Below are 15410 nucleotides of genomic sequence, written 5' to 3' on the forward strand. Positions count from 1 at the left end.
TGCAATGCTCATTTATCAAATTTAGCTAACCGGCGTAGCATCGCAAGACTATCTCTTTTTCATAAATCCTATTATCATCTTTTGCATGAATCTGCTATCATCCCTGTATACCGCATCTCCAGCCGCACGAACCACGAAAAGACAACCCATCCTCCGCAAGCCCGCACATCTGCGCATCTATATTCGTTTTTCGTTCGCACAGCAAAAGACTGGAATGACTTGCCTGCCGACGTCATGCTCCATACAGACCCATCAATGTTCAAAGCATCACTCGAAGCAATAATATGCCCTGTAACCCACTCCCTCATGTAATACCCCTTCAATGGGGCCTTTGAGGTTGAAATAAATAAATAACTAAATAAATAAATAAATACATATATTACAGTACTTTCCCATACGGCTCGTCAATACCCCGATTTCTCAATGCCTGCATGACTGCCAAGGTTTCTACCGAGTCAAATACATTTTGTAATGTATAACTGCTTGTTTATTCTGAATATTTTTTTTATCACCTGGTTGATGGTACGGTTATGATCGATAGTGGAGAAACCTTTCCGAAAACCTGCTTGATCTTTTGCTTGGTTGAAGTCTAAGATCGTCCTGATTCTGTTAGCGATTACCTTAGTAGTAAACACTTTGTACGCAGCAGACTCTTAATTTTTCAAGTCCTTAGCGTCCCCTTTCTTACGAATTAAGATAATGTCAGCGTTCTTCCATGATTCCGGTACTGTCAATGATACCAGGCATTGCATATACAGGGTGGCCAGGTTTCGTAGCACAATATCCCCCCGTCCTTCAACAAATCCGTAATTATCTGATCCTCCCCAGCTGCTTTCCCCCTTTACATAGCTTCTAAAGCTTTCTTATCTTCGTCCTTTTTCACTGGCGGAACGTCTGACATCTTTTCACAACTGCCAATCTCATTATTGTCCTGACTACATCGGCTACTATATATATCAGTATATCAGTACAGAACTCCTTGGCTACTTTGACTATCCTGTTCACATTCGCGATGACATTGCCCGCCTTGTCCCTTAGTGCATACGTCTGATTTTTGCCTATGCACAATTTCCTCTTCCCCGCTTTAAGGCTGTCCCCATTCTTAGAGCATCTCAATTTTCCCCATGTTATACTTCCTTATGTCAGCCACTTTACGCTTGTCGATTAGCTTTGACATCTCTACCAGTTGTATCCTGTCTGTAGGGTTTGAGGCTTTCATACTTTGCCGTTTTTTAATCAAACTTTTCGTCTTCTTAAACAGTTTACCGGTATCCTCTCTAACTATCCTACCGCCTACTCCTACCGAGCACTCAGTAATGATATCTCTGAAATTATTGTTTGTCGCTTCTAGACCAGGGTCATCATCCTCTGCAAAAGCTGAATATCTATTCTGTAGTGAGATCCTGAATTCTTATACCCTCCCCCTCACTGCTAACTTGTTGATGGACTTCTTTCTTACTAATCTGCTTCACTCCCTCTTCAGATCTAAACTAATTCAAGACATTAACATCCTGTGGTCACGGCATCAGCTTTCTGAATACCTCTACATCATGTGTAAGGCTGGAGTTAGTCTATGTTCTGCTCCAAATAAGGTGTGCAATAAACTTGTGAAGTACAGCTAATGGATGCATTTTACTCAACCATGGTCTACACACGTCTTTTCAGCGTAAACACCCTGTCAGAAGAGCACTGCTAGGTCAAATAAACTGAAACCAAGATGTACCCAATCAAAATCAAACAGGCAATCAGATTAAATTGGACACCCCCTGTACCTAGCAATTCAGCTGACTGGTCAAATTAGATTACCCAACTGGTTCTTCAAATTCTGAATAGGACCTCTAACTGGTTCTTTAGATTCCAAGTGGTGCACTTATGAATTAAATGCAGGCACCTTGATTCAAACTGACTGTGCATTAGGCTCCTCAAGAAAGCCAAATAAGTAGAAAAAAACCCAAACCAAATCACTGTTGTTCAAAAGCTCTGGTTTTTAATAGCGCCTGTAAGACTGCACACTTTTTCTGTATAATAATGTTTCACGGGAAGGGAAAGGTGCAGTATCTGTCACATTTCTTTCTGTGGATACCTGAACCACACCGTAAGGGAAGTGGGAGAGAAAGTGGAAAACAAATGCACTTTGCTCGCTGTTGCCCATATAGCACCAACAAAGTTAATGAACTGTGCTTGTGAAAAATACATCATCAAAGGCTGCAGAGAAGGCTAAGGAATCTATCAATTCCTATAGCTCCATCTGTTATGACTGCGGGACAGAAATGAAACAGATTAAGGTGAAGATGGCTGAAATGTGCACACACCTCAGCCACATGAAGCAAATTTGCAGCCTTTGTCCCAAGCACATATGCATGCATAAACATAGCACATTGCTTTCACTGTGCTTCGTGAAAATGAGGTTGCGAAAAAAAGACAGAGCACAGCGAACTTGAAGACAGTCAGCACTGGTGGACGTCAAAACTCGATGCACCACCAGTATGATGGGTCATCGCTCATAGAATGCAGCCCCAGGTCCCCAGCAAGGTCACATCACATACTGTGTGGACAAATCCTGGTGACTAGGCATTATTGTTGCCACTGATGGCAAATGTTCGGAACAGTACCATAAAAATTTGTTATCGCTGACACAAACTCAGTTCAGTTATATCAGAAAAAAAAAAAAATGGCCTGAATTCAGTCTCCACACTTCAAGCTGCACTACAAAAACAAAAAAGAGTGAACTGATAATTGAAAGAAGCACCAACAAGGCTACAAGTGCACAGTTACATTGCTTTCTCCATATTCCCCAATACTCGCAACCGCAAAGTACCCCCCCCCCCCCCCCCCTTCTTCCCCATAGTGAAGTAAACAGGGTTACAGCTGCAAACATGAGCTAAAGGAATGCTTGCTTTCAGCTGGAAGGACAATTACTTCCCTGTGCATAAATAAATAAGCAGTGCCCTTTAGTTTCAGTGTTCTGCACACTTCAATTTAAAGAATTTCAAGACAACAGGCGTCACTACCCCATGAGGTAGAGAGGCAGAGCTAGCGCATCTATCATTTTGTTTCAAGTTTCCAGGCAGATGCCAAAGGCCACTGGCTCACTAAGTAACTCAGAAACAGCCGCAAGATTATGCGAATTAAGAAACCTTGAAAACCCGAGCAAGCATGCAAGACCAAGTGCATCGTGTTGTCTCAGCATTTTTCCGGGTGCACCAAGCCGACCAGTGTATCAAGCACCACGCTTTGAGAAGAGACATGGCTGACAAGCCAACACGACCACACCTTGCTCCGTGACGCTTCTTCAGTGTGCACCCACTCCCCTTCACCCTTCATTCAAAATCCAAATTCCTTGTCAGTTCAGTCGTTCAGTCGTGTCCGACTCTTCGTGACCCTATAGACCATGTCACACCACGCTTTCCGGTCTCTCACTATCTTCCTAACATCACCTAACTTAATCTGCAGCGCCTCGAGAATGCCATCTAACCATCGCGTTCACTGCCTACCCCTTCTCCGGCGACCCTCAACCTTTCCCAAGATCAAATCGTTCTCCAGCGACTCCTCTCTTCTTATCAGATGACCAAAGTAGCTGAGCTTTAACTTTAGAATTTGACCCTCCAATAAGGTTCCTTGTCGGCCACTGCCAAATAAACAGCTCCTTACTCCTCACCAGCATCAGCACCCCCTTCCACTCCTGACCTTGCCCCCTCCCCCCAACCATCTGGCGTGTGTAATGTCGATTTCATTTCTGCAGTGCAACAGATATACGTATCTACCATCAAACCATACCCGTCGTCATCGTCATCACCATCAGCCGGGCTATACCCACTGCAGGGCGACGGCCTCTTCCACATTCCTCCAATTAACCCGGTCCTGTGCTAGCTGCCTCCACTTGACCCCCGCAAACTTCTTAATAACCTCATCCGCCAACAGTGCCTGTAGCTTTCTCCATTTACTGAGTGGAACCAGTCCTAGGAAGCCCAGCATAAAACATCTCCAGAGAGAGGAATCCTCCTGTCACTGAAGTGTGTACAAAACTCTCTCATAACGGTTCCTCCTCACCACAGGAGTAAAACAGCAATGGCTGTGTTGTGTGTGTGGTACGGGAGCTAGGCGAGTTAGACTGGCAAAACACCCACGTTCACGATATACGCACCTGTTGAACCTCGGCCACCTTGATGAAGCGGCCTCGGCGATTCTGCTTGACGTCCAGGTAAAACCTCTTGGACTGGATCTGGAGCATCTTGGTGGCCAGTTCCTGCTCCCCTTGGGACATGAGCTGCCCTCCTGCACACAACCGGAGAGAGAAAATTTATCGACCCTGCGCCCGCACTGACTTCACAAACCCCTCTAACAAGCAACAGCACTGGCCTCTCACTCCATTCTAAATGCATGATAAGACTAAGTAGTGTCCATCTACTGCAAAGAATGGAACAGACAATTGAAACATGCGGGCCTCACATTCTTCAGATTTATTTAAAAGTTGAGACACCTGCTATCATTGCTGACTGACAACAGCATCTCAACTTTAAAGCTTTTGTGGACCCACAAGTCCCCACAGGAGCTCATTTCATTACCAGCCCAAACACGCTGACTAAAGTCGAGGCATGTAGTCGGCACTCTGTGCATCATCACTAGTACCTGTCACGCTCAGACTACTGGCAAAGCTGCAGTGATACCCAAGTTGGATTTCTGCAACTCAATTTCCCAGGAATCCTGGCCCCAGATACAATACAACAATAAGAGACACAATTTGAGTAAGAATGCAAGCTGAAATAACCTCTGCTCTGGCTCGTACGCTATATCTCAAAGCCCCATCAGCAAACGAGCTTTCACTTCTCTTCTGTTGCCTGACCAAGAAAGCAAACATGTGAACATGTATATTCGCTTTTGCAGGCATACCGGTGAGACAGATGACCATCAATGCTGCCACATTAGCCACAGCAATGAATGGCGAGTTATTTTAACCACTCACACCTCATCAAATGGAACAAAAGTACAGAGTTACAGTGACCGGCTCCAACAATACTAAAGAATATTGCTAGTGAGATGCACTTACGTTGATGTGCCACATAAACTTTACTATTCCGTTGCTTATGAAAGAAGCTTTCGAACTTTTTGGGATAAGATAAACGCACATTTAATCACCATCACTGCCAATAAAGCACCACTTGAGATTGAAGCTTGTGTACTGTGCTTGGTGATTATGCTCTCAGTTCACCACCAGTTGATTATGTAATTTACTTAAAGGTCTAGAATTCCCACTCACTACATACTAACCAACAGCATTCCTGTATGTTTACCAGACTGCTTGACTTGCTGTATAATCTAGCTTTATAAATGCCAAAGGGCCCCACTTCTTCACATTACTGAGCTCCAGTGGGCCTTAATTAATCTGAAGCCTCCCACTGCAGGGTACTCGCTAGCCCATTTGTATGCTTGGAACATTGAACCCTGCACTTCACAATTTTTTTACAATATGATATTATTATATGATTGCTGAAAACTGTCTGGCATCAGCAACATCTGAGAAAAGCCTCCACCTGGGACAGGTGGCATTTAGGGAGACATTTCCTCTCTTTCCCTTCCCAACAGTGACAGGTAGAGAGAGGGAAAATCCCCCTATTCACTTGAAGAGAAGAGGATGGAGAGGTTAAACAAAAATGAGTCAGTAGAACTTAATTAAGAGACAGTTAAAAATAGAAATGCAATAACATTAAAATCAGAATCAGAATAGAGTCAGGATAGGAACAGATCGGTGGGCGAAATACAATGGAATCGGAATTGGATAAGGTTGGGAATTAAGTAAATCGAAAATGCCATCACAGTTTCCCGCATCATGCAAATCACTACCCCCAATTCTTTTTTTTTTTCTTTCCAGAGTGCCAATTAATCGAGCAAGCAGTGTCCAAAACTATTTTTGCTCAAAATAGTTAGCATGCCAGTGATGCTCAACGATATAACCAAAAGTCCCTGTTTGAGGCCCTATTTGTCCTACAGCAGGTTTAAACAGTCAATTTGAAAAATGAAAATAACTCTGGTTCTTAATATTTCCTTAAATGTGGTGTAAATCACTTTTCTCAAATTTCCCTGTTCATGCTCCCTAAAGAAATATTCCCCAAACAAAACATCACTGCAGCATGCTAGCTATGAGCAGGGTCTTCCCATTTTTAATCATAGTTGAGGAGCTAGTTATCAGTTATGACATGTGCCAATTCTGCATTCCCATATTTGTGTGTGCTTATGGGGAAAGAAGGGAGAGAATAAATCAACGGCCTAGCTTGTTTGCACAGGTGTACAATTATGTCCTCCCAACCATTACGCAGCCCAGCTGTGCAGGAATAAACCTCGCACAAGTTTGCGCGACGGGACCCCTGGCGCGGCCGAGCACCACGCGGGGCTCCGACCTGGTTCCATAAAAATATACAGTAACGTCGCCTCTGACGGCCAGCCGGACCTAGGGCCCGCGCCGCCCTGACGTCACCAGCGGTATGACGGGGACAAGCCGCCAGATGCTAGCCGTTTGGAGAGCACGGCCCGACAAATTAATCTCGGCGAACGATGCTAAACGAATGAAGAGGCGGAACGAACGAAAAAAAAAAACAGTAGGGAAGAAAAAAATAAACCCAGTCAATAATATGAAAGAGCAGGCTCCAATCGTGGAGCGCAGAGGGCGTGGACGGGAGGTAAGAAAAGGGGCGATCATACGTCGCGTGAGAGCGAGGGGGGGGGGGGGGGGGGGGGGGGTCACCTCCGTTCACGGTGAAGGACACGGCAGCTTCGCCAGCTTCGTTTTCCAATCGCGCCGGTCAAAGGCATTTGTCCGCCGCAAAGAATTAAAAAAAAAACTGGAGAAGGGGGCCACAAAAGCAGCACACGTGGACCGCGTCAGATATGGACTCTCGCCGACCCGGCTGCCAAATCCAAACATCGAGGCAAATGATGCAGCCCTCTTGGAGTAAAACGTCAAGCGCGTAATCGGCCGTTTGCGAAACGTCAGTTTTTAGAAATGCCAACGGCGGTTTCAAAGAGACTTCGTTATACCCGCGGCCTCGTCAGTTCTACGTACCCAAGCAATATGGCGCCCAAGCAGGCAGGCTCTCGCGTGACATCACGCAAAAAAAAAAAAAAAGGTTGCCGTGGGCGTTCATTCTTCTTCAGTGTCAAATATCGGGGCATCGCAAACAGCATTCGGCGGCTCCAAAGTTCATCAACATAAGTTACATCAAGAATGAATTCAGTGAGCGTCTCTGCGTGCATGGAAAACGTTTAATATGAGCTACGTTATAATTGCCCGCGCGTAAATCTCGGAATCGCAGCACCAATACCGAGAACGTACCGTGCCGACAAAAGACGCCTCTATTGTGAGAGCAGTGCACGGGAGCTAGAACCGTAAAAACTCCCACGCTCCGAGACCGGCCAGAGTCCGCTCGATGCGGGTGATAAAAGAGGGAGGACCATGGAGGGAACGGTGGAGCTCTCCCGCGCGGGTGCACACATGGCCGCCGTGTGACTCGCGCAGCACGGCTGAGAAAAGCGAATCTGGACGTTGTTTACTCAAAAACACCGGCGAAATCATTCTCGCAGCCTATTTTTATTCGGTTGGCCAATGCGTACTGAATATCGTGACGCGCCGAAAAGCATATGGTCGGTGCTGGACGAGGCCTCGAGCATCGTTATCTCGGACAAAGTCGTGACGAAGCTGCCAGAGCCGAAACATAATATGCACGGGCGTGCCAGGTACAACCTGCGCTTATGTGAACGGACACGAAATGGGCACATGTGGCCTTTGCTCATGTGTAAAAAGCCTCGGCCTTTCTTTTTTCAACTAATTGGGCCCCGTTTGAAGTTTTTTTTTTTTTTTTTTTTTTTTTTTTTTTTTTTTTTTTTTACTGTTCACCAGGCCGGCTACCACGTGACGCCGAGCTACTGAGGCCCGGACAAAGTTCACATGGCTAGAAGCGCACGCGCAGAAACGCCATGACGCAATAAGAGTCGAGCGCCAGTTCGAAAGTACTGAAATGTCAACTACTCGCTAGGCCGGCACCGTTAGGGTGGCATGCGAAGGAATCGACACACCTTCGACGCGCAAACTTGGTTTTCCCTAGAAAGCCGCGACGGAGGCGCATCGGGAGGAGGGAGGGTGCTGCACAGCCCCTCCGCCGGTCTGTACCTCCACTGGCTGCCCCGGAGCGGCCCGACAAGCCGGCAGCCGATCGATATTTCAGTCTGAGTCTCGCCCCGCCGTCGCGACGGGGCAAGATCCTGGGGAGAGGGCAATCGGGAAAGGCCCTTTCCTCCCCAAGGCCTCCCTCGTTCTCCGTTCCCTGCTCTCTTGAAAGAAGAAAACTCCACCTCACGCTCTCCCTCGCCGCTTCCAGTCTAGCTCCCCAAACATATCCCCATCCTCCTCCACCACTCCCGCGACGGGAAAGGAGGAGGGAGTTCGAGGGCGTCCTCCGTCTGGGGTCACGACCTTCGCGAGAGGCGGCTCCGACGACGGCCGAGACCGACGAGTACGGAGGGCAGGGGGAGGGAGAGTACGCAGCGGCAAGGGCACCCCTGCCAGGCCTTTCTTCTTCCCCATCCACAGGCAGACAAGACAAGCACGCACGCACAGGCGAACGGCTCGATGGATGCGCTGCGGCATCGGGAACGGCGGGCGGTCTCTCGCAAGCGGTGGAGACGGGGGAAAAGGCCGCTTGCAGCGGCCGCTTCTCGGCTGTTGCAATCCGCCCTCGGCGGCAATGCAAGAGAGCGCCGGTGCCAACGTTCGAGAGGACGTCGGCCCCCCGGGCTGCCGACGTTCCCTCCCTACTCCTCCTCCCTCGGGACTTTGCTCTTGCCGCGCCCGGGGCCCCAGACCGTGGCCGGGATTGCGCAAGGTGTGCGCGTGTGAATGCACGCCAGATGAAGGCAAAGCGGAGCGGGGGCGGTCGCAACAGCGGACTGGCCAAGATTGCCTTTCGCGTCGCCCCTCGATCGGTAGCAGCCTGTTCTCAAGTACGCACCGCGATCGTCGCTACCACCTCAAAGAGGAAAGGGGGGAGGGGGCGTGTTTTCGAGGTATCGGCGACTGTCCATTACGCTCCTGTCCTTTGCCAATGAACAACTATACACCACGATCACGGATTGGCGAAAAGAAGCGGAGAGTTTGCTCTTCGTAATCAATGGCAGCCGAAAATAGCCGCGCGCTACAGTATTATAACGAACATGCTACAACTCCCGCCGGTTAGAAGCGTCAGTGAACACCCGAGCACCACGGAAAAGAGTCAAGCAATTTCGCTCCCAATGCCGCCGGGAAAGAGCTAACCTCCCACGGGGCTTCGCGCACGACCGGATTTGAAAACCACCCCACTTTCTGGCTGGTCTCAGACGCATTTTAGAAATGCAAAATGACAGTGGAAGATCGACATGAAAATGTTCATTCAGTTTCCCTCCCCTAATAAATAAATTTGAGGGATATCCGAAAAGGAGCCATACTCATTTGAGCCATTGACCCAATATTGGCACTGTGTTGGCGACGTCCGTTTCAACATCGCCAACACAGCCCAATATTGGGCCGACGATCTGTGCCGTCTGGGCAGAGGCAAGGTATACTTTTAACAGGCAACTTCGGTTGAATTTCACAGAATTTAGAGGCGCTTTGGTAACCACGTGCACTTTGTTGCCACCCATTAAAGAGAAGCTGCATCACTTTTCGACAATTCTGCAATACATGTATTCAAGGATTCAAATCCATATAGGCTGCAGGTAAGGCCTGCAAAATGTTTTTGCGCTAGCATTCAAGCTAATAACATAATCAACGATTATAGTTCGAGCTTTTAGCACCGAATGACTGCGGAGAAGCTCAGTGATGACGACACGGGCAGTAATATTTGTTACTTTCGTTGCCATCAGCCTCATCCTGCGAGGCATTTTCTGATGCCGCCAAGCAATGTTTCTAGGTCTTTCAGTACCGCTGTTTTTACTTCTTAAAACAAAGCTTACATAGGCAGGTAACGTACTGGTACCGTCCATGACGTCACCATTTGTTTCCCATCCGTTGCTGCACTGTGCGGAGAAGCCCGATAGCCATCGTGGTTTTAACCGCTAATTGTTCAGTTGTTTGAAATGCTAGTGCCAAGATATTTCGCATACTTAAACTGCAAGCTGTAAGCATTCAACCGCTCGAAGTTCATCGAAATTTAAAACCGGTGCAATTTCCCTTGCCCCGCCGGGGTGGTGCAGTGGTAAGACGCCCGACTATTGTGCCAGAGTTTCCGGGTTCGAACCCGACCACGGCGGCTGCGTTTCGATGGCGGCGAAACGAAGTGGCGTCCGTGTGCTGTGCGATGTCAGCGCACGTTAAAGATCCCCAGGTGGTCGTAATTACTCCGTAGCCCTCCACTACGACTCCCTTTCTCTCTTTCCACTTTCACTCCCACCTTCATCCCTTCCCTTACGGCGCGGTTCAGGTGTCCACATAGCAAGTGTGACAGATACTGCGCCTTTCCCTTCCTGTGAACCAATTAAAAAAAAAATAATTTTAAGCACACAGTCGACTCTACAAGACTAGACGAAGGCGCGTGGCATATGCCAGAAAACGACCAATACACGCATAACTTGCCTATACCGGAGAACCTCGTTTGAAAGCGGCTAACCGCGCCACTGGCCGTCGCCGCGGGAGGCACACGGTTGCGCAGCCGCATTAGGCGCAGCTCACTGTCTCCTTCCGAAGCACGGAAGAGAGGTTCCAGAGTAACGGCACTTTTTGTTTTTCGCTTCAACTCGCGCGCCTCAGCGGGCTTCATATCTAAACGCTGCGACTCTACCACTTTTGGGGAATTTTCGAGCGCAATCAATCAAACACAGAATGAACGCTCGGCAACGAAGTAAACGCCGTCTCAAAGGGACACTAAAGAGAGCGCACTACATTCAGCTATATCGAGAGTTCAGTGCCCCCAAGGCTCCTGAGGTTCATTTTCGTTTCCCGTGGCTGCGGAAAAGACATCCATCCTCCTTCCCGTGACACGGCTTCCAATTACGCATCGCACACATTAAAGGTTTAAAAAAAAGGAATTAGGAGAGCGCTGAAGCCTCGCCTTAAAGCGATAGTGCTTTTAACACCGCATTTTCATTCGGCGAATCTTCAGCGTTGAGAGTCTGGCACATAGTTTCTCAAAGCGTTAAACGTCTTGCCCCGCCGCGGTGGTTAAGACGCCCGACTACTGTGCCGGAGTACCGGGTTCGATCTCGACCGCCGGCGGCTGCGTTTCGACGGAGGCAGAGGCGTCCGTGTGCTGTGCGATGTTAGTGCACGTTAAAGATCCCCAGATGGTCGAAATTACTCCGCAGCCCTCCACTACGGCTTCTCTTCCTCTCTTTCGGCGTTCACCACACTCTTGCCATCCTACTGCGCGGTTCAAGTGTCCACTGAACATGTGACAGATAGTGCGCTTTTCCTTTCCTGTCAACCAATTATTGTTATCTAGAGCCGTCGACTACGTGACGTCATAGAGGTCTCGACCAAAACCACCACGTATGCGCGAATGCGTGCCTTATATGGCCATATGGCAATCAATGATACATTACTAATTAATGACTAGTAAATAATCAGTCAATTATATGATTAATGATCAACTAAAAACTCATTAACTACTTAAATACTAATTAGTTACTTAATTTATTTACTTATCAGAGCCAGTTATGTAGCAGAATGCGGAACTCGGGCTTTCGCCTTTGACTACTTTAGTCGCTAAAGTCCCTCGTAACTTTTTTTTCTCTTAGATGTGCAAGGTGGTGGTAAATGGTGAGGTGGCACCATCTCCTGGTCAAGTCTCATGTGGTTACATTGCCAAGCTGATTGGGAGAAAAAGTGTCCTTGATGATACAATTCCATCATTGGTTGGAAAGAAGTGACGTTATCAGATAGGATATAATTCCCACTGGCCAGAAGGAAATGGCGTCACCAGACTGGCAACTACATACGCTTCCAAGAAGTATACGTTCATTGCATCCGTGTCACCACCATCTGTAGAACCTTCGGCGTTTACAACACTTGCGTGCAGACAGACCTCAAAGCCAAGGGCATCAACAACCTCAGATGGTCGAGATCGGCGAAACCAGGCCTGAAAGGAATTCACCAAGGTGATGGGGAACGAGTTAACAAAAGGGTAATGCCGACCGATGACGCAATATCAGATGGCCGTTTTCCCTCGGTTGCCGCACTACGGAGCGGACTGTTTCTGTAACCTCAAGCTGCGCTGGTGTTAGCATCGGTAGAGATCTCCGGTTTCCGACATCCCGCGACGGAGGACCATGTCCTTCATTCAGCCGCTGGGAGACTGTCTGAAATTCCATTCCCACGGGGGCTCCGGAGAGGAGGCGCCACACCGCAGTGGTGAAGTCCTTCCCCTTGCCACCGGTCGAGCGTGATTCGGAACCGCAGAACTGCCCACTTCATTGGACACCACAACACTTTATTCACTAGCCACGGATCTAGGGAATACGAACTCTATATAGAGGGCTGCGGAATTAGTCACCAGGGGCTACTTACTCACTTAAACTGTGAACTTCGGCACAAACAGACCCGCTTTCGGCTTTATTTACTTCGTCGCTCGGAGAAGCGACCAAAAATTGCCCATACATAGAGGTAAAAAACCTGCCTTTTCGGGAACCACGCGCACCGCTGGAACGACCAATAAGACGCCGATATCGAACATGTTCGCGTGCGGTAAAGCTGAACAGATGCGGGGTTCTTGTTATCTCAGTTTATGAGGATGCAAGGGCGGAACAAGAATTGCAAGCTGAATTTATAAACAAACCGATATGGATATTTCAAAAAGTAAAGACAAAGTTAAGCGAATAATATGTCCGAACTGCAACGAACGGAGAAAAATAAAAAGGGTATCACGCACGTAGAAGGGAGTCAGGACGAGTAACACGCGTCCTGTAGTACGTCCGCGTTCTTTTTCCCGCTCCTGCGTCTTCCTGAATGTGAACCAATACGCCCATTGCAGATGCAAAACAGGATTCGCCGGAGCTATACCGCAGGAAGCTTTGCGGAACACCTAGTGAGATTTAGCTTACCGCGATCCGCCACCGTGACCCTCTACCGCGCGTGGGCGGGGCGCACAAGCTGATTGGTCCCGACGCGGCAGGTTGATGTGCCGACATCAAATATGTGGCGCCATCTATCGGCGTCAAGGGGATCTGGGCATGCGCAGTGGAACGCGCGGTGGCGGATCACGGTAGCGGAGCGCGGATCACGGTAAGCTAAATCTCTAATGACAACGGTGACGGTAGTCGGTCGCTGTGATGATAAAGGCGATAAAAAATTATGGGGGAGATACTTCAGCTCCACCTTTAAGATTAGGAGGTGACAGCGTTCGTAGACTACCACCCCATACAAAAAGGCCACGCTTTAACCAACCGTATGAACGTGTATGCGTGGCCTATCGGGGTAATGTGAATACCAGCGTCCTGGCATCCCGATTCCAATTACCACTCTCCCACGTGAAAGGAGAGACCCGCGTTCGCAGCTCCTGTGAAACGTAATGTTAGGAAGCCTTACATCCATGTTGGTGTTCGACCATGTCCGGTGCCAGCTTTGAGCACCTATATTTCAATTTCTAGTGCATGCCATTTTTCGCTCACACGTCAACGCCACTCGCCGGCGCCGGATTTTCGGTCAACAAGCATTTAACGCTTTCGCGTTAAGATAAATGTCTCCAACCTCCCCACCCTCCCGAAAGCTGACATAAGCAGCCTTCGCAAAGCGGAGCTTCAACGAAGACAGTCGGTCGTCAAGTGACCGGCCGGTGACGTGATCGTTCCGAGACCACCGGTCACAAGCCGGCAAGAGCCCTGCGGAAAATCGCTTCGTGGACCCCCCTTTGAGAAATACTGGGTTTAAGGAACGAGGAAATATCCGGCACGTGTGCCGGTTTCTCCACAACTGAAACAAGTGGGAGGCTCTTTCAGCCACAACAAATCGGCTTTGAGCACCTATATTTCAATTTCTGGTGCGGAGTTCCAGTTCTGGTGGCTAACTAGATCGCACTCCGCTGACCTCCGCAAGACATGCTAGCTATACCCCCCCCCCCCCCATCAAAAAATTAAAAAAAAAAATAAATTCCAAAACGCAGACTCTGTGAGCTGTGACATGAGCAGGGGAAGGTCCGAGCTTTAAACGAACGTTTCTAACCTTTTAGCAACGTCTTTATAAGGAGCGAACGCCTACACCATGGACTTCAGTGCATAACATTTATTTCTTCCCCTGTCAACCCGCTCACACTAATAAGATAGCATCCGGCGATCCAGAACCCGATCTGTAAACACTAACGAATTTGCAGACATGATACACATGGTGTGGTGGACTTGCCGTAGCCACAGCGAGCCAGACAGGGAAATGGACACCTCGGAGTCCTTAATGACCAGCAAGAAAAAAAGAAGGCAAAAATAAAAGTCATGGACACCGCTGAATCCCAAGGCAGTCCAGCCTGCTGAAAGAGGAAGTCAGGACTCAAGTCAGGCGGTCAGGATTCAAGTCTCCATCACCCTCTGATTCCTTGACGTGTGCAAATAAAGTTATTTCATCGATCCCTGGTAATTCGGCTTCACTGCATTTCGTCAGTGGATTAACACAATGGATACGTGAGCAAAACCACGGTGGTTTGGTGGCTGCAATCCATGGCGAAACAATTCGCAATACAAATAGAGACGTGGACACAAGCGTATACACGAAACAAGAAACGGCGCCATCCTATCTTGTTTGTTTCTTGCACTTGTGTCCACGTCTCTTTCGTGCTGCGATTTTTTTTTTCCTTTTTTTTTCGTGAGACAGTTTAAACAAGCATTCAAACGCCTGGGGGAAGGAATTAAACCAAACAAAAAGAAACTCCAGACGAATGTGGCAAGTCCAAAGGCACCCAAAGGAGAGAAGCATAAATTTACAAAACCACATACGTCGCGCGCACACAGAAATCTTAGGTGCGACGAGCTCGTCGTGACTCGGGCTTCCATCGCCCTAAAAGGCAATTGTTTTCAGTCACACTCAGGCCGCCCGAAACGAGATCGTGGCACAGCGAAGAGAGCGAGAGGACGATGAGCTATTCAGCAGCGATGAGCTCCGCAAGCTGGGCCGCTGCTCACCGAGCAATAATGCCTCTTCGGGCGCTCGACCCGTACACAGCTACGATGAAAGCCTGTCCACGTCACGCACGCAGCGGAGTATTCGGTAACAAAAACGAAAAGCCGAAGCACGCTGTTCGCGCACATGACTCACGCAGATGAATTGACCGCTGCTCCCCCGAAGCTATGCGCGCGGAAGCCGCAGCTCAGTACGCTGCGTCGAGACAGAAAGCGCGACGACATCCCCGCTCTATCGCCATACACTCGATTCCGGATATATCGAACGTGGATATATCGAATTATTGCTT

General features: G+C 48.6%; 1 protein-coding gene across 3 annotated transcripts in view; it reads right to left on the minus strand.

Moving 5' to 3' along the window:
- Positions 1 to 15410, minus strand: part of Pur-alpha (Purine-rich binding protein-alpha) — a 213630-nt gene that overhangs the window by 38713 nt on the left and 159507 nt on the right. For all 3 annotated transcript variants that reach the window (XM_084576260.1, XM_084576261.1, XM_084576262.1), the window contains one exon: positions 4145 to 4275. In XM_084576260.1, the coding sequence (XP_084432386.1) occupies positions 4145 to 4275 (131 nt within the window). The remainder of the gene's footprint in view (positions 1 to 4144; positions 4276 to 15410) is intronic.

Source organism: Amblyomma maculatum, chromosome 8 (genome assembly GCF_055883805.1).
Source record: "Amblyomma maculatum isolate TAMU_Amacu chromosome 8, ASM5588380v1, whole genome shotgun sequence".
Lineage (NCBI taxonomy): Eukaryota > Metazoa > Arthropoda > Arachnida > Ixodida > Ixodidae > Amblyomma > Amblyomma maculatum.